The 26,304-nt window shown below is 39.4% G+C and overlaps 1 protein-coding gene across 2 annotated transcripts; it reads left to right on the forward strand.

Annotated features, from left to right (window-relative positions):
- The first annotated feature begins 633 nt into the window (after window positions 1-633).
- On the forward strand, window positions 634-24,778 carry LOC146435574 (solute carrier family 22 member 15-like). 2 transcript variants are annotated; one of them, XM_085064261.1, is made up of 12 exons: window positions 634-1,807; window positions 3,520-3,666; window positions 6,077-6,209; window positions 6,832-6,996; window positions 8,608-8,737; window positions 10,433-10,654; window positions 11,182-11,322; window positions 13,096-13,181; window positions 17,253-17,361; window positions 20,684-20,756; window positions 21,253-21,416; window positions 22,380-24,778. In XM_085064261.1, exons 1-11 carry the CDS (start codon window positions 1,271-1,273, stop codon window positions 21,388-21,390), a joined length of 1,881 nt encoding a protein of 626 aa, XP_084920387.1. In that variant the 5' UTR covers window positions 634-1,270; the 3' UTR covers window positions 21,391-21,416; window positions 22,380-24,778. The 2 variants fall into 2 exon arrangements, with proteins under 2 accessions (XP_084920387.1, XP_084920389.1); XM_085064263.1 differs by lacking the exons at window positions 17,253-17,361; window positions 20,684-20,756; window positions 21,253-21,416; window positions 22,380-24,778 and adding an exon at window positions 16,200-17,239.
- Window positions 24,779-26,304: the final 1,526 nt, after the last annotated feature.

The raw sequence follows: 26,304 nt of genomic DNA on the forward strand, positions 1-26,304 counted from the left end.
ACAAACACCCTGCCAAGAAATTATGGATGTCAGAAAACAATGCTGACTGTTTTCCCTTTATTTTTCAACTGATGTTTAGGAGGTAGCAGAAACATTCCTGAATGTGGGCTAAAAGCTGTCTTCCTGCTGTTTAACATGAGGCTGGTAAGACTCACTCAGGGAATCGTCTGGTGATTCAAAAGTGGTGCTGGTATGTACATTTCAGGTTAAAATGTTAAAGACTCAGCAGCAGCAGTGGTGACAAGTTTTGGGGGGGAATGAAGTTTTTTGAGGTTTTTTTTTTTTTTGAGTCCTGAGGCATTGTGTACTTCCCTCACTAAGACAGAAAAACAGAAGGTGGAATATGAGGGGAAATCTAACAGGTCTTGTAAAATCGGTAGTCTGCCCAACTTATTTTCCTCCTCTCTGTAGATGTGTTCAGGAAGAGAAAGGGAGCCTCTTTGCCAAAGTTCAGCAACAGTTTGAATCAGGATAGGAATCATGAAAGCAGCTGGAGCAGGGACTACAAGGAGTTGAAAATGTAGGATTTCACTGCTGTCTGCTAATGCATGGTGACTGCGTGGATGGAGAAGCTTAGAAATTATTTAGCAAGTTCCTTCTTTCCAGGCTGTCACAGTTCCAAGGTAAGCAGCACTTTGACCCTCACTTAGCTCTTCCTGTGCGCCACATTATGTCGTGTGGCACTCACTGCTTCCTCGGGGAGCTGCACTGCCACAGCCAATCTTTCTACTAATTTTAGTTCTCCTGGACTAAGAATACTGAGGGGAGGTCATCCTAGCTTACTGCCTCAAAGGAAAGAATTTCTTGAAATGTGTGAGGAGAAAGACTTAAAAAAAAAAACCAAAAAAAAACCCAAAGCAAAACTAAAACCCTGTATGTAGTTACTGTAATTGTAAACAAATGTAATGCTAGGAAAAATGCAACCATAACCACGTGTATTGAAGTCACTGTACCAAAGGCCACTCGCTGTGCTTTTGTTGAACCCCTTTGCCCAGGTTTAATTACTCATTTTTAATGTCTCTTTTCTTGCCAACTTCAAGGGAGTTTTTCCTGCTGTCCATAGGATGTGGAGCTTTTTAGGTAACACTCTGCAAGCCCCTGGGTCAACAGAGCATTGATGGTAGTTCAAATTGCTTATTGAATTGGCAGGGCCATCCCCTGTTTCTGTAGGTGGCAGTTACCGAAGGGCCAGAGACAGTAGCCTGATGCACCGAGCAAAATGAACCTTTGGTAGCAGCCTACAATTAACAGTAGTGTAGATTATATCTTGATGAAAAACACTGCTTCTCTTAACATCGAGGTCACCAAAGAAGGAAAGCTCTGCTCCCTTGTTCAAACCACTGTGCAACAACTGCCCAGGTGTTCTGCTCTCCTCTGGGGCATCTCTTGCAGCGCCCCTGTGAGTGCGTTTTTGCTGGAGAGGAGATGTAGCCCAATCCCCGTGCATCCTGCCTGGCCCAAGCTCCGCTCTGGGCAGCCGTTTGTCCCTGGAGGAGCGGCCAGGCTGTTCCTCAGCGCCTGGTGCTGGTGCTCCTCACTCCGCTCGCCTCCCCCGCGGCTGTTGGGGCTCGCTTGTTTGGCACTGAGGGCAGGAGAGCTTCGGGCCGTGCAGGGCTGGTTCTGCCCGCGCTGCGAGCGCTCTGCCGGCGGGGCGGGGCGGGGCGACGGGGCTGAGGCGCGGCTCGGCTCCGGGCGGGCCCTGGCGCTGGCGATGGGGATGGAGCTGGAGCTGGAGGAGGCCTTCGCGGCGGCGGGGGCGTTCGGCGCTGGGCAGCGGCGCCTCACGGCGCTGCTGGTGCTGCTGCAGGTGAGGCGGGGCGCCGGGGCTGAGCTCCCCACGGCCCCGGGGCCTCCCGCTTCCGCGTTCTCGGCGTTCGGCGGGCGGCGAGCTCCTCTTGGCTTCTCCTGCCGCAGCCCAGCAGCATCCCGGAGGGTGCGGGCAGAGCCGGGACGGGGGTGCCGCTGCCGGGCACGGGCTGCTGCTGCCGGCATGCTCCGCTCCCGCTTCCCCACCCGCTCCCGCGCAGCCCCGCCCCGGCGTGCTGCTGCCTCGGCATCCCGCTGGCAATGGGGTCACGCCGGAGCCCCAGGCTCTCTGTCCCCTTCCCGCTCCCGGCCGCTGTGCCTTGTCTGGGCTGCTGCTGTGGCTCCTGCGGAGGCTGGCACAGGAGTTCTCCCCTCACGCCTCCGTGGCGGCAAACATCCTCTTGGAGCCCCGCTTGGATTCATGGGCGTTCCAAAACGGGTTTGGTTCTTTTCCAAGTTGCCTGTCAAACCTCTTGCTTACCTCGATGCTATCTTATTGCTTAACTTGTCCAAGTTTATGATGTGGTTTCCCTACTCTTATGCACATCTTTTTAGCTTGCTCTGTTTTTCCTATTCTGTTTTCCTCTGCACATCTTTTCAGCTTGTTCACTTTCTGAAGAGTGACTTTTAAACTTCTGCTGACTGGAGGGAAATGGAATCTAACCCCACCAAATGTTTTTTCCGTTGCTTTTTTTTTTTTTTTCTTTGTCCTTAATCTCTTGTGAAAGTGGTAAGCAGGATGCTCTCTTTAAACAGTGTCCACACCCCAGCATGCAAACATTTATGTTTCACTCCCTTAGTTTTTTTGTATCAGGCTTCCTCCTATTATGCAGTATAGATCTGCATTTTGAATTGAACACTGTTGGGAGGGAGATTGGGCTGATTTGTAACTTGTTTCTGCAAGAGCATCCAAGGTAAGCACAGGATTGAATGGTACATCAAAATAACATCCAGCCAAGTGCACCACCCAAAGACTTGTGGCCCAATGAAGAGAACCATTCTAGAGTCAAAACTTTTCCATCAGTGGTAACCTGCTAAAAATCTCTACTATGTGGATAGGCTTAAGGATAATGTTATTTTAGGCTACTAAAAATAAAATATCAGGCAAGGCCCAGGAGACATTCAAATCATCTTGAGGCCCATCTCAGTGAATCAATATTCTCATAAGGGTTTCTTTCAGAAAGTCTTTTTTATTCCTGCACATTCTGGTTTTCCTGATGATTAGGTTGAGAATTCAGTCCCTGAAATGGAAAGAACTAGCAAAGATGTAAAAAAATATAATCTTGGCCTACTTTTTTTTTTAAACTTGTTACTGCAGGTTTTATTCCTTAGAATATAGTAGGTAAAACCTTTATTATATAAAAAGTTTTAGTCTTAGATCTCACCTATGAAACCATAATGAAGTTTTTAATATCTTCCTTTCCCATGTCCGGCCACAAAACTGCAAGAACAAACTGAACAACTCTCCAACAGGAAGGAGGGTATGAAGATGAAACTTTCATTGGAAGTGCACCAGCCTCTCTGGAGTGGTACTTGCTGCTCCCAACGGCCTCCATGGCCACACCCAGGAATTTAAATAAAATAGACTGACCGTGTTTTCTTTGGTGTGCTGGGTAAAGGGCATTTGTTAATTGTTGGTTTAATGAAAAGCTTGGAGTATTACGTCAAGTCTCTTGGGATTGTTCAGGGTAAATGATGATGTTTTGTTTTAAGGTATATGTGGCTTGTCAGTCGATGCTTATTGTGCTTGTGGGAGCTGTGCCTGAGTATCACAGAGACCAAGAAGGAATCCTGCTGAGCAAAGCAGAGCTTGCCAAGCATATCCATTTTGCCAGGAATTTCACATCCATCGTAACTGAGGCAAGTACTTCTCTCATTCGGAATCAGTTCTCCTCCTCTTGGGATTTGTGTCACTAGTGCACGACATGGTGCTTGGAAAAGCCAAGCAGAGTTTAGTGCAATGTTTTGCTTATGGTACTAAAAATTTTTGGAATCCACCTATCTGGCTCTTTCATTTTATCATATAAAAATCTGAAAGTATGTGACTGAATAAATCTAACCCTTATTAATTTAGATTCAGCTTTCTGTATATTATTTTGTTTTCAGTTTTACTTTCAGCTGTTTTAGAAAGTCACTAATGAAGAATGATCATTTAATTAGCAGTTTATAACTCTAGAATTTAGAATGAGCTCCTCCTAATGTCTGTTTTGTACTGAGAGAAGCCTCAATCTGTCATGTCTGCACAGTCTGCTGTGCATGGTAAGATTTGCTATGAGTTGCATTAGTTACAGAAGATAAATATTAAAGACTATAACCATTAAAATGGAACTCATGCACCACATGTCTGGATATTTTTGTGTGGTGAAAGTGGGAGATGGAACAGATTGGAGTTTGCCAAGTGGGACAGAAGCTTGACCCCTCCTCCTCATGCCATATGAATTCCGGGCAAGAGGCTGTGTTTGCTTTTTCCTGGTCCCTGGGCTACAATCACTTAGGCAAGCACAAGTGACCTCAGCATTGCTGCCAGTGTCAGAAAAAAGGCTGCGTGGGTGGCTTGGCTGGTAGTGTGAACTGCAGGAGTTCTGCTGATGGAATTCTTGGAGCAGTAGTCAGTGAACTCCTACAAGACAGGTTAGCACTTGGTGTGTAGCTAATGTTAGATTTTGCTTCCTTCCTGTTATCCCAAGTGGACCTGTGTAATGTTTGTCTTGAAAAAAATTGGTGACAAGTCAGAAGAAGGAATTATGCAATATTGGATCATATCCTCTGTCAGAAACAGTGGAGTTTTGATTAACCTGTTTTCCAAGATCACCCTTTGATTTCAGGCTCTCAGCAGGATGCCTGATATGGTGTAGTACTTAATTTATAATCAGAAGTCATCAAATTTTAACTAATACTGTGGCTTTAAATGTAGAAGTGACTGTCCCTGTTTTCAAAATATGTGGCAATTCTCAAGATAAATCAAAATAAATCCATGTTCCCATCCATTTTGTTAACTTTAGGATTTCTGAAGGACTGTATTGTTAATAGTTTTTAAAATAAATTTTTAGATGCTGGCCAGCATTTTGCTGCTAGCGTCTAGTAACTAAATCAGACTGCCACATGGATGTAAAGAGCTCAGAGGATGTCTGTTTTGGTGAGAGCAAAATTGGCAACATTTTTGTTGGCAAGCTGCAGTTAATTCTGAAGGATATTTAACAATCTCCCTTTGTGCAGCTAGATAGATGCATTCTTTTAGAAGTTATATTCCTCACATATCATTATTTCAGACTTGTTAAGATACAAACATGCAATCACTAAGCAGCAGAAGTACCTATTTGCAAAAGCAGTCTTTTCTCTTGTTCTGCCCTGCAAGAGCTGCTTCTGTAAAGTTTATTTCCTTTATTTTGGTGATGGAGATTAAACTTCATCAAGCTTAAATACTCTCAGTTCTGTTCTGGTTTTGCAGGGGGAGTGCAGAAAAACTCCAGAGTGGCTCTTGTGTTCTGCTTCAAGAACTAATCATTGTACAAGCTGTCTGCATGCCTTGCCCCAGCAGGAAATAGCATTTTCAACCTACTCTCAGTTAATTTTCTTCTCTCTGATGATTTTTGATTGTGCTGCCTCAGCTTAGCTTTTGGATGAGATATAAAGTATATTTTATAAAGAAAACCCAAATGTAATTATATTTTTTTAATTATAAAAGCATGTGCACAATAAAATACTGAAATATGAACAAGTAGCCCATAATTATTTCTGACTGTTTTTATAAAACAAGGACATTTTTCTGTTATCCCACTCTGGTTCTCTTCAAAAGTTCAACATGTGTGTGGTGAGGAAAAGCACCAGGGATCACTCACTGTTCAGGAAGCACAGTATTAACTCTCTAAGTATTGCAGTAGTGAACATGCCTTATACTTCTTAATGAAGTTCATGGAAATAGCTGTGCTGGTTTACTGCTGAAATGGCTATGCTGTTCACAGATTCTTGTTTTAGTAACCTAAGATAAACTGCCTTGCCAAAGCTTGGGAATTGGGGTTTAGGTAACGATGCTTACCAAGTGGAACAATTTTAATTTATTACAAGGAAATTTCCAGGAGGCAATATATTAGAATCTGTTATAGAGGAAAGAATGTGACTACTGTTCACTTATCTATCAAACTTTGACTGAAACTTTAATGGATATAAAACAAGAAGTGGGAAATTACCAGAGTAGCATTTTGATAGTTTTATTGTTTTTGGGGAGGGGCATACTTTTAATAAGGTTTGTTGTTTCTTTTTTTTTTAATAGTGGTACCTAATTGAACAAGAAGCCTACAAAGTAAGCCTTGCATCATCCCTGTTTTTTGCTGGATTACTCATTGGAAATATCACATTTGGCCCTTTGTCAGATAAACTAGGCAGGAAACCAGTGTATATCTCGGGTAAGATTGTTAAAAGGTTTTTCTTAAGTATTCTACATGGAAAACATCTTTTTTTTGCTTGCCCCTGGGCCACTCTACTCAAAGGCTGCTTTGTGGGTCCCCTGCTCTCTCAATGACCTGTGTAAGCTAATGTAAGTTTCACTTGGAGAGGAGCAGCACTACAACTGGCTAGTGTCAGTGTGCTGAGCAGCACAGAGGTCATGGAGTATCAGTGGGAGGTGAAAAAAACTGGTTTTGCTGTGGCTCTCTCTATTGGAGCACAGTATGCCACAGATTGCCTAACCACATTGTTCGAAATAAAAAATAGTTTGCTTTCTTTTCAAGAGGGTGAGGGAGACTGATTTACCTAAGCATCTTCAGTGTGGGTTACTCATGTCCTGGTGTTTGGTTTTCCAGCTGTGTTTGCCACCAAAGGGTCTTCTTGTTAAATGAGAACATTGTCTCAAGGAAACACCGTCTTTGGCATTGCAGAGCTCAAGTGTGTGACTTGAAAATGATTCATTTTCATATGGTGTGATTTCAGAAAGCCAAAGATGTCAGTAACTGGCTGTGGTCTCTTCCCTTCTTTGGAGTTCGAGTTGTGTAGCAGATGTACTAATTACATTTTATTCTGTCTCTGCAGGTCTATTTTTTGATGTCATTTTTGGGTATGTCACAGCCTTAGCTCCGAATTACGACATATTTGCAGTTTCACGATTTTTTGTTGGAATTGTGAATGGTGGAATGGCTCTTGTGTCTTTTGTCTTAACACAAGAATATGTAGGAAAATCCTTTTGGTCATTTACAGGTGGGATTTAGGATATATTTAATCACTGTTACTGTGTCACATTGTTCTATCAGTACCTTTTTATGTTCTTACCAAGTCAAGTCAGTTGTAATGTAAGTCAGATGAATGTGGTGTGATTCATCCAAGTTCTGATTTCTGTGGGGAAGGTGCCTGAATAAGGAAGATGGGATTGAGTTTGTCTGATAAACAGCAAAACTGAGGTTTTCCAATCTGTACATCAATTCCTTAAATTTCTAAATTTGTACATTAAATTTGTACATTAAATGTACATTCTAAATGCATTACATTACAAAAAAAGCTTTGGCAGATCCTGCTTAATTCTGGTGTATGGTACCTTGGGGGAGGTATTCTGGGAAGTTTCTCTGAACCACAAAAGGAGTTGGGGTCTGAATTGTGTTTTTTCCACTGTTGAATGTGCTGACCATCCAGTCTTTTTTCATATGCCACTGCAAGACCTAAATAAGTTTTACACTTGCATATCAGACAGTTGCAAAGCTGGAGTAGTTCAGGCTGTAACTCCTTTTGGGCTTGTACAACATGGAGAAAAACATGCTCCAAAGGCTGACTTGCTGTGGCTGTAAGCATATTTCTCTCCCTCATTTATTCAGTTGCTTCATTCTACTATTTTTCTTATTATTTTTCTTTGGAGTCCTGGGGATGTATGAGACAGCTGTTGTTTAGTTATAGCCTTCCCCCTTTTTTTTTTTTCTTAAAAGTACTGAATTTTCCTTTTCTCCTTAGTTCACTTTTCTGACTCACGCCTTTTCTCTCTCCTGCCCTTCCTTCTCCGTTGCCCTGTTGTGTCTCTCTGCTCTTCCCAGCCTTTTCCCTGCAGGGCCAGCCTCCTGATGGATGGAAGAGACAGGCCATTTCCTGCTGCTTGTTGCTCTAGGTGCTCTATTCTAGTTCTGCTCAGCGCTGAGGAGGAGGGGCTGAAGGAGAGGGAGCTGCTGGACGCAGCTGAGCTGTGCTGGAGCAGCTGTTCCTGGGTGTTGGTGTGAGCTGGCCCTTGTGGGCCACAGCTGACAGTGTCTGGCTTTGTACAGCATCTGCTGGGTTAGGCTGCAGGAGGTTTGTTGCTAGGCTTTTGGAGTTGCAGTTGACCCCATATTCTAAACATTTTTATTTATGCTTGTTTGTCAGACAGCTGCTGTAGTAAACCTCTGGCTTGGCAGCTGGTTTTGTACCGAGTTCAGTGCTGGTCCTTCTATAACTTAGTTTCAATTTCTGCTCCAGCCTGCTGCTTCTATTCAAGATTGCCCTAATAGACCTAAATAAAGCACTCGTTCTTGGTGCTTCCCCTTCCCATCCTCAGGTTTTCACTGTGGTCTGTAGGTCCCTGGTATTTTCTTTCTCTCTCCTATGTCCCACTCTTCATTTTTCAAAAGGGGGAAAAAAACCCCAACCCTCCCACAGACTAGATGAAGCTGTTCTTCATTGGGATTGTGTAACAGACTTAAGCCGGCTAGTTCACAAGTGCTATAAACATAGCTCATAATATTGCTATTTTATTGAGGTGTATCATGGGCTAGGAATTTTGAGCTTCTGCTTAAGATTTTTTTTCCTTTTGCAGTGGTTTCTGTAGTGACTGCTTTGGTCTTGTGTTTTCAGGTTCCTTAACTAACCTGACATTTGCAGTTGGCATTGCTGTTTATGCCTTGCTGGGCTCCTGTGTCAGAGAATGGCGCTACCTTGCCTTCGTGTCAAATACTCCAGGAGTCTTCTTCCTCCTCCTTTCTTTGTAAGTGGTTCATGTGCATTATATTGATAAGAAAAAAGATGCAGTAATTAAGTTTGTTTGTCATCATTCAAGTGAGTGGTAAAAGTGAGTAAGATATTTTTCTGTATGGTTTTGTGAATCAAGCAAGATTAAGATTATATTGTGTAGGAAGAAGGGGTGTTAAATGAAGCAGAAAGTCAGGGTTACCCAAAAGACAAACTTGTGTTTCTGAATGCTGTTACAGCTGTGGTGGCCAGCACTGCAAAGAGCAGCTGTGTGCCAGCTGTCCAAGAAAACTTGATTACAAGTCTGCTTGGGGAAGGGAAGGGAAGGAAGGCCTGCCAGAGGCTGCGAGCTGGAGCATCTGCCAGGAGCACTGCCTCTTGCCAAGGCAGGGCTTCAGCACTTGAGAACTTCTGTAAGTCATCTTACAGGGATTTTAGAGTTTCTTTCCATGAGATGCATGCAAAGGGAAGTAGTGGGAGCACTTGGAATTGCCTTTTCAGTGTGTTCTGCTATGTATCTACTTGCTTTTGAGATTCCTTGTGCCTCTTCCTACTGCTGGGTGCTCCTGTTCAGAATTCCTACACTGGCATTATCATATAATGATTAAAAACTGCATCAGTATGTAAGGAATTAAGTGTTAGCTTTGTCTGGTCTGTGTTCTTAGAGAATATTCTTTTAACATAAAAAGTTATACACCCCATATGCTCCTGATCATTAGTTAAAGCTGTAGAAGAAATAAAAGAATTTGTGTAGTAGGTTGCCTGCACATTAGTACAAGGAATATCTGGCATACAGCACAGATTGAAGAAAGCTCTTCTGATTTCAATTATTTTTTAGATAGATCTGCTCTTGAAATAAGTTCTGTTAAAGAATACACTGAACGAGCCACTTCTCTTCCTGTAGTCAAAGAACACAAAGCCTGTGGGCATCATAAAGAAGTTCCGCATGATTTATTTTCCTCTGCAGTGTTCTGTTTCTGATGAAGTAGAATTACTTCTCCAAATACTAAAAATACTAGGATCCTTCAAAGTAATGAAAGTTAAGTTTGGTTGTAGGATGTATATCTTTGTTAAGAGTGGCAGACAAAATAAATGTTCAGTTCAAAATATTCCAGTCTTTATTTTATGGCTCATGTATAAGCTGTAATGGGAAAAAAAAAAAAGCAGGAGTCATTAAGTTGTGGTAAGCAAGAATATTCTGATTATATGTGGGAACAAGAGATTTAAAACTTACATCAGCAGTGATGAGCTGGTACTGGAGCCTGACAATTCCCCAGGAAGGTTTCCTTCCTTTTCTTTCCACTCTAACTCAGAGCCCTTTCCATAATGGGGAAGCTTGAAATAAGCTTAATGAGAATGAAGTTTTGTCCAGGCTGCGGAGATAATGGAAGTTTGAGATGCTCCCTGGGCCATGGTAGTGTAGCATTGCCTAAGAACTCAGTTCAGCACAAGTCAAGCTTTAGATGTCAGCTCTTCTAACATGACTGAGTGCATTGACAAGCATCTCCCAACGATCCATCTGGAAGGTTAACTCTGCAATCACCTGGCTGCCTGCAACTGAATATGCACAACAGTGCAAATAGAATGTCTTCCTCTGAATTTTGTACTGGTTTTTTTTCAAGTATTGATCTCTAAAATGGGAAGATTGACTTTAGTGCTGCGTTCATAGGAATGAACTTGACATTGTTGATTTTCTGTTCTCTCTGGTTAGCATGCTCCCGGAATCTCCACGATGGCTGTACTCCCAAGGGAAGATGGCAGAAGCTGAAGATGTGCTGCAGTATATTGCCCTTGGTAATGGAAAAGAGAGATTAAATCTAAAGTTGAAACCAAGCACAGGACCTTTGAGAAAGGATGAATCAGCTGCTGGTATCCTGAACTTGGTGAAGCACCCTGTCCTTCGGTGGCGAACCGTCGTTCTGATGTACATCTGGTAGGTGATAACAGGATGCTGAGGTGCTGTGAATGTGTCAGGCAGGAGGAAGCAATGAGAATTTTCATCCTTTTATCTTAAAAAGGATGTCCTAAGAAAGTAAATCATAAATCTGTCAGCAGATGGCAGGCAACAATCATCTGAAACAATGTCTTGTAAGGTTGGTGTTTCATTTTGTTGCTGATGTGTTTTATTTTCAGTGTGTTACTCAGAAATTGCTTCAAAACCCACTAGGAAATAATCTGGTGAGAGCATAATATTTATGCAGACTGAAATGAGAAGCTGAAGCAGACATAACTGACAAGATGTGTGCTTGAACCAGTCTTAGGAAGAAAACGACTGCATGGATAGCAACCATAGAGGTCTGGATTAAGAAGAAGCCCAAAATTATGTTACATAGATACAGTGGAGAAAAATTGTGAGAAAGATAAAATATAGATTGCATACTTTTATATTAAGTGCTATTTTGAATAGTGGTACAACAAGACTAGTTCAATTAATAACAAAAGTTTTCTGGTTATTTTTAGGTATGTCTGTAGCTTTGTGTACTATGGACTAACTTTAAACGCTGGTGAATTAAGAGGAAACCTGTATTTAAATGTGGCTCTTTCTGGTCTTGTAGAAGTTCCAGCATTTCCTCTCTGCATGTTTTTTATTGAGAAATCCTGGTAAGAAAAGTTTATTTCCCAGTTCTCTGCATCTATTTGTAGATAACTTAGAAAAATATTAATATTTTTCTCAGTAAGATATTTCACTGTTTTTTTGAACAGTGTTGGTTCTTTGGGGATTTACTCCTCTGCAGGGGTTTCTGCACTTGATACAGAAATGAGAGTCTGGTTCTCTACCTCTTCACTTTTAGTTTTGTTCATATCTTGCATTACTCCAGAGATAAGCTTTTCAATGATTAATGTTATTAAAAAAGTTTGGTCTTTATGGAAAAAAAGGAATAGCTTAGTTATTTAAGTATCTGTGGGTTCTATAAGTATCTCTCATATATTTTATTCAGAATAACTTGGTTTTGTAGTGCCTACCAACTGCAGTTGAAAGCAGTTTTCAGAATTGTTCATCTTTATTTAAACTTTTCAAAGAGAACTTTGAAGTGAGAACTGTTAAATTTTCATGAAGGCCACAGATGAGCCATGCCCATGTATTTTCATACTTCCCAGTGTGTTTGGGAGCCATCCTTTATGTGGGTACTATTTTCCAAAGGCCAAACAGTCTGGCAACACAGGGCTCCTCAGGGTTTCATGTAACCTTCACATTCAGTGTCTTGGTAATGATACTTTGGTCTCACTGAGGTGAGTGGCCAAAATCCTGTTTTCATCAGCCTGGACAGAATGTCACCTTTGGGGTGTTTTGGGCAGTAAAAAGCTGTCAGCTCGGTCAAACCGTGACAAAACAAGCAGCCAACCTTCACCTCAAGCCCACAAAGCCTAAGTCAGATATGCACAAGTGGGTTTTTTGTCCCTGCCTTTCCTTATTTTTCATTCTGATTTGTCAGTCTAATTGTAATTTTCAAGCTTGTGGTTTCCTGAAGTTACATATGTAGTTTTAGATGCTTTAATATAAAACAGAATGTGATGAGCCACTGCTCTGTTTTCATTCAGTTTTACTGAGCAATAGCCTTAAAGTAAAACTTGCTTGTTGCAAAAATATTTTAGATTTTTAAAACCAAGTATTGTATGTTTGTTACAGATAAACTGTAGTTCTACTAGTATGGGAAAGTAGTTAGAAATAGCTGTGAAAAGTTCTTAAAGTAAAAAACACATATAGTATTTCTACATGCTGGCAAACTGTTACTAAGAATATCTTTACTTGTGGGCCTTTGCAAATAATTATGAAATATTTAAATATGGCAGATGTGGAGATTGGCTGGTGACTTTCCATCGTGTTGTCTCTCTTTTATTTTAAAACACCAGGCAGTAAAAATAGCCTTTGGTAATTTCTTTGTGTACATTGTTAGACACAAAAGCATACAAACCAGTTTTATAATGTTACAACTGTATTTATGCAAGGTTGTAAAGGAGAAATACATATTAAAAAGTATTTGAATTACGTTTTCTTGAACAACAGTAATTTGATCTGTGTGTGTATGCACTGTAATACCCTTTTGGAGACAAGGCCCATTGCCTTGCTCAGTACAGAGAAGAAAGTCTTGAGTTCTTGTTGCCAAAGTAGATGGAATCTTCTCAAAGTTACAAATTCCATAGCCTTAAAAATGAAAACTTGACTAGAAAAAGGAAAGCTGATGTGGGAGGATTTCAGTATACAGAACTAGGGAAGCAAGATTTGAAGCACTTACCAAGGTACAATAGATTTAGAACTGTTACTTATGCTGCTGTGTTACTTGAGTGTGTAGTACTTTGATATTTTACAGACAAGTTAAAAGACACTGAAGGACTTTGTTTTCCACCTTTACCTGGGTGCTGTTTTACTTCTAGGTCTGGCAGACAAAAAACCATGACGTGTTTTTTGATATTCGCAGGATTTGCCTGTATATTTACCATGTTTTTACCAACAAATGCGGGTAAGTGTGTGCTGCTGCTAAAGTGGAAGTTTCTTAATTTGGATAAAAGCTGACAAAATGGGTATTTTGTGACCAAGTACATGAGAGCCTGAAGACCTATCCAGTTATCCCCCTCTCCTGTTTTCAGCCAGGGTCCTGTCTGTATTCCTTTTACCTTCTTGCAGGCATCATTTGAACCTGTTAATTGACTTAAGTTTGTCTGACTGTCAGACTTGGCTCTTTGACAGTGACGTTCTGTCTCAGATACTGATACTATCAGTACATCAGTATACTATCACTATCAAGCAGTTAGCCTTGGAAGTTCTGGATTTAATTGCCAGACTCACATGCAGTGTAATGTTAGTTTGGCTGGATCTTGACAGTGTGTGATGCCAAGCTTAATTTACATTGGTTTTTGTGGAATGTGATATTTATAGAAATAAAAAACGTGAGATTTTGTGGAATTAGAAGTGTAATTCATCATTGAAAAAAACCCCAAGCCACCACAAAGCTTTTAAAATAATTTTGTACTAGAGAATTGGAAGCAGAAGTCAGAATTGCAGTATGGAGGCCACAAGGATGGCCAGAAGTTTGCTGCTTTTGTCAGTCTCAGCTGGGTATTGCTGTTGTGAGGACAATTCATGGTAACAGTAGAGCATCATCAAGTATTTTTCTCTTTTATAAAGATGTGGTTTTTTTCTGACATTGTTGGTGACATTAACAAAATTTTGGCATTTGTATTTTCACTTTTATTTCCATTTCAAGTGCAATTTTTCTGGATTACTATTTATTTTTGCTACAGAAAACTTATGGCACTAACAAATAGTGTGAGGCTGCTCTCTGCTTTTGCTTTTCCTAGCCTCAATTCATTAAAAATGCTTCAGCCTTAGCAGTGTTTTGACTGAGGAGCACCAGCAATGTGATTACAAGGTAGTCTTCCATAGGCTGTATTTATTCTTAACAGATATAAATGCTGTCTGGCATCAGTTCCAATTGATCTCAGAGAAGGCCCAGGAAGAAAAACAGACAGAGATAAAACATCCCATAATCTAATTTGCTGTCTTGTGTTAATTCAAGTTACCAAATGTTTTGTTGCTCCTTTTATTGAGACGGATTCTTTAGTCCAACATATTTGCTCTTTATGCTGCTTTTTATAAATTTCAAAACAAAATGGTAGAAAAGCAGTAGGGACTAATTAGGATAGGGTAATATTCCTGAAGAGTTGCTAATTTATAGGAAATCTTCTGCCTTTTCCAGTTGACTTGACTTTAATCCCATTAAAATATCTGACTTTGCACTGTGTAGAGAGGGTAAAGCTGGCTTTTGGCCCAGAGCAATCTGTGTCAGTTCAGTAGAAATAAATTTGATTCCAAGCATGATGAAAATGAGTCACGTTGGATGAAATGAGGATTGTTGCAGCTCTAGTCTGACCTTCCTATTACTATTATGTTAGTTTGAGTCTCTGCTCTTCTCAGTGACTGATAAGATCCTTGATTTTATTATAAGGGATTTAAGATTTTAATGAGATACTGGGCACTTGCCTCTCATGTCTGTAACCTTTGCTTGATTTCTAAATAGCTTTGCTAACTTGTGAATGAGAATCTGATCCTAGTAATTTCCCCTGTGGAATAAGCCAAGAACATTTTTGTTACTAGAGATGTGTACTGAATTAGAGACTAAAATTCTTTCAATGGTTAGGTAAAATCTGATACATCTCTCAGCTCCCTCTTCCCTTATCACTTAAAACTCATCAGTTAGTTTGTGTATCAGACTGGAAGATGGTGAGGGAAAATGGCAGTGGAGGGAGAATGGAGCTGTAACTCTATTTTCTTCCAAAAGCTGCCGTAAAGCACAAGGATATCTGCATTTTGTGTCTCTGCTTTATACTATAGTAAGCAAAGGAGACTACTAGTCTAGAGGTAATGGGATTTTAGCTTTCATTTAGATTTATCTGCTTGTGCTGAACACATAATACCTTTTTGTGGCTTTTATTGATCTCCTGTGCACTGAAAAAGGAAAGAGAATTTGCAGTTCTTTAAATCGATTTTACCTCAGGTTTTGTTAATGTTGGGTATTTTGTGTTGGTAACTAACCTTTCATGGTGGATACTTTTTCTGAAGTGAGTTTATAAACTCCTTTTGTTTCAAAAGTACTGATTAAGTGAACTTTTACTATGAAAATGACTGGCAGAGGGTGACTACATACTGGCACTGCAAATGAGACTGTTAATGGCATTGATCAAAACTTAATCTCACAGAGAAACTCCTCTTCTAGGAGGCCTTAGACATCAGCACCACTTATTACCATTTTACTCCAGTTTACTTCTCTAAATTCCAAAGATCTATTAATGGAAGATCATCCCTTATCAATAAAACTGAAGAACATGAATTTAGTGAGAATTTATAACCTTGTTTTTACCCACGTTTGAATCAGTTGCCCTGCCTGGGCTGTTTCAGGCAGCCTTGTGTGTGTCCAGCTGCTAGTGCACATTTGGAAGGGTGTGAGCCCAGGTGTGATACCAGCGTTCCAGGGACATGGTTGGCCAGACTGAGGGAATGACTGACACATATCCCCCAGAATCCCATAGGAGAATGTGCATTCCTGCTTTTAACGCTGTTACATTTTTAAATGGAAAGAAAATAATGGGCTGTTCTGCAAGACTCACTAAAAATATGTTCCAAGGCTCTGAGAAAAACATAAGGACTATGTCTGGGCTTATTTTCACTGCACGTCAGCTTCCCTGGGTATTTCCAGTGTACTTCTCATCCCACAATAATTCCCCACATGGCCAGCCTTCAGAATCCCCTAAGGGAGGCAACCTGGAGAACAGTGCACTTAAAATTCGTTCCTAAGAATCTCAGTCCTAATTTCTCTGTCTAGACAGGTTTTTTTTTTCTTCTGTTTTGATAGTAAAACCCAAACTGCCCCTGCTGTATTGCTAATATGTGGATATGCAATGTTCAATTTTAATTCTTCCTGGGAGAAGAACAGTAAGTTTTAAAACACATTTGAAAATTAAGAATATCTTCATTGCCTCAGGTTTGCTTAATGGAAGACAAGGGATGTCCCAGCTTTCTGACAACACCCAGCAGGGCTCTGGAGGACCAGGTTCACACCTTTCCATCTGGCAGCTGAATGGAATATTGCAGTTCTTCCTGAGCAAAAGGAGAACTTGGATGAAAATGCTGCATCCCTTTTGCGTGAATTACAGAAATAACTGCAAAAATGCAACACGCTTAAAGAAACTAAATCAAGTCTCTGGATTTCAGTTCACATAGAAATGAAATTTTTTGCATCAGTTGAAATAGACTTGAGCAGATGAATTGTAGTGAGAATACGCGAGGGCAAAACTAAAAGAAAAGCAATTAAGAAGCAATCAGAATTTCCCATTACTTAATGAATATAATTTGATCCAAACAGAAACATGCTGAACTGAGGAGGAGAACCTGATATACAGCTAATCAGAGCATTCAGGATCTTTTTTCATACAGAAAAAAAGTATTACGTTATCTTTTTGTTGAAACAGATGGGACTTGAACCGAAATCCCATTAATTAAAGACTTTAAAACATGCACACTTCAGTTCTGCCAACTAAACTCTGTCTCTTAGTAAACTGAGCTGCACTAGTGTTTGTTCTTTCAGTTACAGAGCTGTTGCAATTCTAAGTCACAACAAGAAAGTGCTTGGGGAGCAAGTAAACTGTTGAAGTGAACAGTGTGTGTTTTGGGTTTACTCTAATAAATGGACCAAGGAGGGTACATGGTCTGTGCTCATCACAAGACATGGGTTACCTGGTGAGATGTTCTGACTGCACAGCTGGAAGCAGCAGCCCTTCCATTTAGACCTAAGATCATTTGATACTTTACAAAAAAAAAGGTTGGTTTTCTTTGTCATAAACACAATTTTTAACTATCTGTTCTTAAGCTAGTTTGGCTGGGAAGAGCTGAGATAGTGCATTTGTGCTTGTAGTTGAAAAATGTACAGGTTAAACACTGGGTTTGTGAGATATCTTGAAGAGGGCTGGATGTTTATGTAAAAAGAGTGAGAAAATAGACTGTTCATGCTTACACCTTGTTTTCTCTTTCCTGAAAGGTCTTCTCCTCAGTCCCACATTGTTAGCTCTGTGTGGAAAAATGATGGTCAGTGCTGCTTTCAACATCCTGTACATTTATACATCTGAGCTGTACCCAACTGTGCTGAGGTAACAGAGCTTCTGTATAAATAAAATAGGTTTTCATGCTCACCAATACTGATTGCTGGTGTGCTTTAGTATTTATCTGTAATTATTTTTGCCTGAGATAACAATAGAAGTTCTTTCTGTAATTAAGCAGCTTGCCAGGTCTCAACAGAGCTTCTCCTAGTATTCACACATTTTATACCTGTGCAATTTCCCAGGCTGCTTGGGGCAACTTGCTCTAGGTCTGAAGTCAGAATAAAAGCATCAAAACCACCTTTCTTGTGCTGCAGTGGAAGGTGCTGTGTTTCTCCCTTCTACTGTTGGGTTTTGGGAGTAAAATTACAGCTGCAGACCCAAATGTAATGATTCGATGAGAGCATATGCTAACTTCATCATAAATGCAGACTATTTACAGTAAGGACTATTTACACATGTCCTTGTGTATTCTTACATCTCCCAAACTGTTTGATTGCCCACTTGAAAACAAGTGCTTTTCTGTGTCTTTGTTATTTAGTTAACTATTCAAAACACAACTCATTTTAATAGTATCTCTATGATAGTAATTTGCTCTACACCATTTAATTGATGAACAACTGGGTGAAAAATTTATTTTTCATTGTTCTTACCAACTCTCTGTGAGGTTATTTTGTTATCCCAAGATGAATCTGATACAGGAAAATACAATACACAGTCCTGTTCTTCTCACCCCCATCTTGGTACCATATGACTTTCCAAATGGTGCTCCAAGTACATGCTAAGAATTTGAGCCATATTGCAGAAGTTTGTTAAGAATAGCAATTTTAAATCTACTGCAAAACTTGGGCCCAGTTTAGAGAGAGCAGGGAAAGCTGAAAGCTGATAAGGAGTAGGAAGGTGTCCCAGCTGGTAGATGTGGACTATAGCACCACAGTGCGAAGTAGTGAGGATGGTGACACAAATCCAGGTCATTGAGGGCTTTGGGGAGAAGTTAAACAAGGGGAAAAATCCCCAAAACACTTTAAAAAAAAAAAGAAAAAAAGTGGGTGACTTCATGGATTGTTTGGGGTATTTTTCCATTGAGGATCACAAATTACACGTTATGGAGGCACATAAGTTGGACTGTGAATGCAGCTTTTGCTGGTGCTGATGGAGGTGGAGTGACTGTTTCTGGATCCTGAGCTTGTGATTCCTGCCACAGGGTTAGGTTGAACATGCAAGTGCCAAGCATGCTGATGGAAATTGGATGTGGGGGGCTTGTTTACATTCTCCCCATCTAAACTTTTGTATCCTTTAAAACCCCTTTGTTTTCCTTTTTGTTTGTTTTTGTTTAAGTGGCTGTGTTTGATTTTTTTTGTTTGTTTGTTTTGTTTTCCTGTCCCTTCTGCTATTCTGGAGTTAATAATCAAAAAAATTAAATCTGAAAATGCTTTAATTTATTGGCTTCTGCTTGTTTTCCTCTGTTTTTTTGTTACCCAGTCATCTTAAGTCCTATTGATGATTGGTGCTAAGGATGTGACAGCTCATACCTAGAAGGAATTATAGTACCATTTGAGTGTGTTTGAAACTAAGTGTTTGTAATTAGGAATATTAAAAAAAAAAATCAAGTAAAGTGCTGCTTCATTTGAGAATCTGCAGTACAATTCTGGCTTAAAAAAAAAGGAATTTGCATACCAACTTCACAGACCACCAGTGGAGAATATGCAAGATGAAAGGTAGTTAAAAAAATTAGCAACTTTATTAGACAAGTCATGTTTCATAATGTGGCAAATTGTTACATTAAACAATATGAAAATTCTGGACGTGTAACAATTTATACATTTAACAATGTTTAATACCTCTCTGGTACTTTTAATTGCAAATATTGTAGTTTCTGCAAGAGAAATGGCAGTGGGTGTTAAATTTAAAGCAGCAGCACCATCTAGTGCTGTCTGCAAAGCTTTGTAGTGCTGCTGGCACCTGGCATGTCATGGGATGAGGTATGTGCATTCAAAGGCAGAGGAGGTAGGATAACTATTTTTTTTATTTTTTTTTTTTCTCCAGTTGGATGTTTTGCAGAAAAAATAAGTCTTCAGTCCTACTGCTTCTCATTAAAATTATTACTTGAGGCATGAAGACTGTTAGGCATATATTTTAAGTTAGCTGGTTCACGCAGCAATGACAAATACATCTCATGCTGGAAATGAGCAGTGCTGTAGGTGGGGAGTGGTTGTGCTTTGGGCTTTTTTCCTTTTTGATGTGTCATTAAAATACCTGGGGCAAAGAAAGTCAAAAATAGAGAACTTCACTGCTGTTGCACTTTGGACAAAGAGTAAGGTTAACTTTGGTGACATAACATAATCATGGCTCCAGTAATAGAGCCATAAGAACAAACTATTTTGTTTTTTTCATGAGTAAACGGTTGCAAAATGATGATGCCCTTGTATGTGATGGGTGAAATCAGCATGGGGCCATTGGACTGCCTAAGATAGCTTTTTTGCATCTTTTAGCAATTACTAAGCTATTTGTGTGGTTTTCCTCTTGGATACCACATTATTCTGTATAACCCAAACTCTGTTGAATTCAGAATTAAAACTATCATAAGGTCTTCTAACAAGACGTGACTGAGGATGATGATGAGTGAGAGGAAGCAACCAAGAGATGGGAGAGAACAGCCACCATGAATTTGTTCTTGCCAACTCACTAATGATGGTGCCAATGTCACTCTCTGTATTTAGGATGATACAGAGGTGGAAGATAATTGCATTTGATCAGGAATTTAAAGACTCTAAGGACTTTTAAACTTTTTTGAAAGAGGATCCTGCTGTTCTAAGCCATGCTTTGATTATCACAGTCTAGATAAGATGCTTTTAAACTTGTCTAAAAATGCAAGGGAGCACAGAATTCAGCAGCCCCTGTAGCGGCACATCTGGCCAGATGTTTTCAAGCTTCACACTGGCAAATAGTGATTTTTCTTTTGTTTGGAGGTAAGCACTGACTTTTCAGCTGTGCACCCTGAGGCTTCTCCAGCCTGACTGCAGATAGCATTCAGCATCTCTCTGAATATCCTGTCACACTTTGAAGTCATTCCCCATTCAGCACAGGGATGTCCAGTTAAACTGCCCTTTATGGCATCTTAGAAAACCTCTTTGTTCAAACCTTTGTGAAGGGTGGTTTTGTGAGGGTTTGAAAGGTTGTGGTTTTACCTTACCTGCAGCCAGTTCAGGAGAACCTTTGGAGTAACTGCTGGAGGTCTTTAAAAGCTGTATTTATATTAAAGTCTACTAAATATTTATATTTGTAAGTTTGCCTGGCAGTACCACCACATGTTTATGCATGATTCAGTTGTGTATTCTGAAAGTACAAATCTTTCATCCTTTTTTCAAAACAGAAATGCTGGCTTGGGTGTCTGCTCCATGTCTTGCAGATTTGGGGGCATTTTGGCCCCGTTTGTGCCATCTATGGTAAGATTATTTTTGAGTTTTTTGTTTTACTCAGATTCTTTAAATTTGTCTCAAAAGCATCTTGTTGATTTTGGTACAACATATGCCTATATTCCTTGAAAAATAGTTGTTTTTATGAAAAGTTAAATAATGTTCACTCAATTTTAAGAATTAATGAACAAGACTTTTAAAAATACCTAGTATTTTATTGGTTTTTAAAATAGTCTAATAGTCTGTGTTGTGTAACTATTTCATGTGTTAGTGAAATTACTGTCATACAATACATTTGTTACTAAGGCTCACTCAATATCTGAATTCTCTTAGACATGTAAAAAAATTGTCATATGAAGGTGTTTCTGTGAAATGGGTTTTTTTGGATTTCTTTGCTCTACCAGTATATGGAAGATTGCACCAACTGCTGGAGTGACAAGTTGTAGTATTTTGGTTTTGACTGCAGTTTGTGTATTTTAAGAGCAGGAAAGAATGCTGTGCTTATACTATGTGTTTTGAATTTTAGAAATCTCTTAGTCCCTCTGTACCGTTTGTGGTGTTTGGAATCAGTGGACTGTCAGCAGGATTCCTGACTCTCCTTCTGCCAGAGACACTAAATAAGCCAATTGCTGAGAGCATTGAAGACCTGCAGAGTCACAGATAGCAAGTGCTCAAAAATGAAGAGGCAGAGTAATTTTTTTTTTACTGTACTTTTGCATTATTCTCCCCTGTATCATATGTGAGCCACAACTGACTGTGTCCTGATTGGATTGTGCATTAGTGAACACATGCAGGAAATTTCTAAAGCCATCTTTCTCCTGCATTTAATGGAGATAAAATTTATTCCTTGGCTGTTAAGGATGAAAAGGCTAACAGCAATCACCTGTAGGCATGAAATTATATGTAAATAAATACTGTTGTTTCCTTAAAGAAAAGTCTAAAATAATCAAGGACAATACATCCAGCAACATTCCTGTGCTTTTTCAGTAAAACAATTAGGCATATTTTTCATATATTGGAATGTGCCTCTTTGTCATGTCTATAGTAGAAAATAATCTACTATTAATATATATTGGAAGAGGTGTTTTATCCTTCACTAGTCTCCTGGGTTAAAACGATTTAAAGTGTTTTCCTGTTGTCAATATGCACTAAATTAAAGTTCTGAAGTGGGAAATGAATTTTTTGTTTGATTCAAAAGATAAGAGAACAGAAAATGGAAAGTATATCCTGTAAGTTTGGGAATGGTTTCCCAGAATTAGTTTTCAAAGGGAGGAGTAGGGAGAGGATTTCTATAAGAAAGTAATTGTTTGCTTAAAATTAAGAAGGCTTAGGTCAGAAATAAATGAATATGTGATTTTCTTGTGTTTTTTTCTTTATATGCTATCTTGTTAATTATCTGGTAATTATTGTACTTAATCAGTTTAACTATACTACACACACTATTCTGCTCTCTTTTTATGCCTAATACAGAGTAATGCTGCATTCAGCTGAAATGGAAAAAAACCTGAGCTTCTTCAAATACCATTTCGCTTCTAATTGCTTAAAAAATCAATGAATTCTGTTTTTCACATTTAATATTAGGTTATAAAATAGGACAAGAAAAATACGACATGCAGAACGTTTTTCAGTAATTATTTCTCTTCTGTCTGACAGGCAAACCAGTTAGAAGAAAACACTTGAGTGTGAGGCCTGTCTGGAAAATGAAGCCTGCATTGAGAAGTTGAAGGGCAGTCTTGCCCCAGATATCTGACAGGAAACGTTTGAGGACTCATGTATAATGCTGTTTGTAGCATGCTCAACCGTTATGTGGAGGCAAATGGAGAAGATGGAATAAGTTGATCAAAGCTTGTGAGAAAAGAGCTGACAAATCTGTGCATTAATTTAATGACTTAACAAAAGCATACTTCAGAGGTTTGGACTTCTCTACAGCTTCTTGAAGTGAAGTATTAATTTATTTTACAAAATGTAATTGCTAGCTTCAGATGAAGCTATAATGTTGCAATTGAAGTGATGTGTATAATTTAAAATTTAGATGCCTTATGTATTCTGGCAAGCTGGAATTGTGAAAAGGAGCAGCATCCTGTATATGCTTATTTTCTCTACAGGTTTTTTGCCTCAAAATTATGGTATATACCTCACGCTGTGAAGAGACCAAAGATTTGTATGGACTGTTGACCTTACTATATCTAGCACAAGAAACCTGAGCGGGAGATAAATAATACTATATTGGAAAAACTGCCAGGACTTGAAGAGGTACATTTAAAGGAGACAATGAGTAACCTTTCAGAGAAAGGTTATTAAGTTCTAGGTGTGCATGTGGAATGAGAAAGAATTGAACATGAATTACATGTTGTATAACATATGTAGGGATGTATAATACAGTATATTTCACGTAATCAATTGGGAATTCTTCCTGCGAGGGGAACAGTAATCAGCTGACAGTTAATGTACTTATGTTGGAATAGATGCATCACAAATGTTACAGGTTTTTTGATGGCAAACCCAATTTTGTTATTAAAAAAACCCAAACCAGTTTCAACATCTGTGTTGCAAATACTGCTTTTCCCAGGGTGTTTCCCCAGGTGTTTTTGAAGAATACATGTATTGTTTTGATTTTGGCCCTTTAATGTACTGAAAGGAAAAGGTTGCTGCAAGATGTCTGTGTTTTGAGAAGTTCCATAGTTATAGTTCTGCAGTTGAGCAAACACCTGTGGAAGTGTGTGTGCATTTTTATCTACAGCTTGCTCTGCCAGGCTGCCTCACGGAAATCTGAGCTGTGCCCCCGTGTGCTCCACTGGCAGCCTGTTCAGGACCCTGAGCAGTGATGATCAGTTGGTGATTAGTACAATGTTCAGGTAATGTTGACATGCAGGTGGATGACATGTGCATTGCCTTACCCTCCAGCCATAAAGATGGATGACAAACAGCCACCAGAATGTGCTGCAGACTTTTATCTTCTGATGATTTATTTATTCATGAGGATTAGAATTGAGTTTGGAATATTTTTTTTCCTGACTGCTATTAATGCCTTCTATTGCATTAACATTTATAACCATAGTAAGTATTATACCTCTTCAAAGATATAATTGGGTCAGCAGGGATATGGTAAAGACCAAGTTTTGTTACTGTAGACTTCAAGGGTTTTTTTATTACGGGAAATAAAATTTAATAAGAAATAGAATCATATAAAGTTGTATTCCCAAAGCAGAGACAAGACTCTGGAACAGAAGGATCATAATGGTACCATTATGTGGTGGGAGTGTATTTCTCTCTCCTGCACTGCATCAGTGCATTTTTCTTCCTCCTTTAATTCAACACTATGTGGAAAATGGGAAACAAAAATTATATGCATTTTGAACATGCTTATTTCTGCTTTATTTGACCTGGAATTAATGAATTCTTTGCCTGGGGTGACTGTGTGAACTTGGTGGATTGATGACCAGAAAGCTCTGTGTCCTGAAAGAAGTTAATGATCTTTCCAGCAGCCCTGGCATGACTCATGGTACCTGGAGCTCTTTTTATGAGCCTAGGCCAGTGTGGAAGCTGGTTTGGTACTTTGTCTCTAAGATACAAAACCCAAAATACACACAGAAACATCAACTTCCATTTTTTGCTTCTTAAGATTTCCATTCAATTTAACACCTTATTTACCATTTTACTTGCGATATCCTTGCTGCCTTTTGGTGTTGCTGTATAAAATGATACTATTTGGGGGGAAATTTTATATTTGTCCAGTTTGGAAATAAGAATATTATGTGCAGCTTAATTAAAAATATTTTCAGTTGGACTAATGTCATCACTGCATTGTATCTTAAAAGGTCTTAAAGTTAAAAAACAACTGTGTGTCATTCCTAACCCTGTGTGTCTCCGAAGATCAAAAAGGCAACATTTTTGGTTAGATAACAGCTTTTTAGAGTATGTATCTTTCCTTAAAGCTTTGACTTTGTAGAATTGGAAATTCTTCATGTAGACCCACTTCTTCCCCTGTGTTTAATAAGACAAAGCATTTGGTGAAGGGTGGGAATGCCCTGATAAATTCTTTACTCAGTGTGGGACCATTATCTATTGCTTTCCTTCTCTCTGTAAAAAAGAACAAAAGGAGCTGAATTAATTCATGTGGCTTAATTATACACATTAGGTCATAGTCTCCATCCTTAAGTATCACTTCTGCCTCTTTGCCTGTGCATTATTTGTGTGTAGAAATTTGATTGTAATGTTGCATCTGCCCTGTTCATCTGTTCCTGTGTTAGAACAATGTCTTCAGTGTTTTAGCACTTGGTTGTGAAATTGCCTTTCTTTCTTTATCTGTTTTTAAACTGATTTGAAGGCTTTATTTCAGCATTTGAGAAAATTCTGCTGCTTTCTGGATTTTATGTTTCAGCTGCAAATCTAAAGGTATTAAAAAAAAAAAAAAAAAAAAAAGCAGGTTTCACTTAAATACATTTTTAGTGCTCACAGGTGTCCAGAAAGGAAGTCTGAACTGATTTTAGCTTTTTCACTTTCTGTCTTTTTTCTTAATGTTGTTGTCTTTTCCCCTAAGGTGTGCTGGGAGTTTTTTCTGACTTGGGTGCTGAGCAGAGGTGAAGCTTCAACATTCATTTATGCCACCTACTGTTTAATGCCTTTTGCCTGTCATTAGGCAATATTTAACCTTTAACTCTTGGTTAAGTTTGCTTAAGCCCCAATTTCCACTGCTTCTCCAGTTCATAGTGTATTTTGTGATTTGTCTCACATTCTGTCATTCCAAAGCCCTCCTGGTGACTTACTTGGCATGGGAGAAGCAACAGAGGTTCAGCTGAATCTGCCATGTCCCAGCTGGAAAATATCCTTTGCTTTCTTCAGTCATCAGCCAGTGATACACACCCCCAAACCTTGTGAAAAAACAGGTCAGGTATAAAGGCAGAGCTTGAGTTCCTTTTTCTGGAAAGCAAACTTTGCCCAATGTTCATGTCAAGCTCATCTCAGTGATCTTTGTCATTATCCCATTTGATGTTTCATCAAAGCTGTTGCTTCCTTTGTTGGAGCACTTTGTTATTGCTTGCAGTGAAGGCTGTGGACTCATATTTAACGTTTATCCTTTTAAATCTCAGTGAAGTACAAATAATCCTTTGCTCTGTTGACTAATGCTCTTGCAGCTAAGCAGCATAGAAAGGAGGAGGCAAACTTTTCACACTACCGTCCGTAATCAGCTAGTTCTGCCATTCAGGTTTTAGCTTGCTTGGGGCAAATAACTGTCATGTATTACAGCATGCAAGAGATCTAATTTTTTCATGCAGTGGGTTGCCAGAAGTCCACTGGAAAGGTCATCTTTTGTTGTATCGCTCACTAGAGAAGATGTAAAATTTCCTGGCGATCATTTTGGGAGATGCAATCATTTCATTAGAGTTAAATTTGTGAAAATAGTTGGCAGATTTGCTGCTACAGGCCAAGTATGTATAAATCTGGGATGATCTTTTCTTGTAGTAGCACTCTTGCTTTGTGCCAAGACTAGTAGACCACAGTAGCTGCAGATGTTTGTGAGAGAAAAACAACGTGATGGAAGAGTAGCAGAGGGAATCAAGCTGCTTCCAGCTCCTGC

This window comes from Lichenostomus cassidix, chromosome 6 (assembly GCF_008360975.1).
Source record: "Lichenostomus cassidix isolate B80296 chromosome 6, HeHo_3.0, whole genome shotgun sequence".
Taxonomy (NCBI): Eukaryota; Metazoa; Chordata; class Aves; order Passeriformes; family Meliphagidae; genus Lichenostomus; species Lichenostomus cassidix.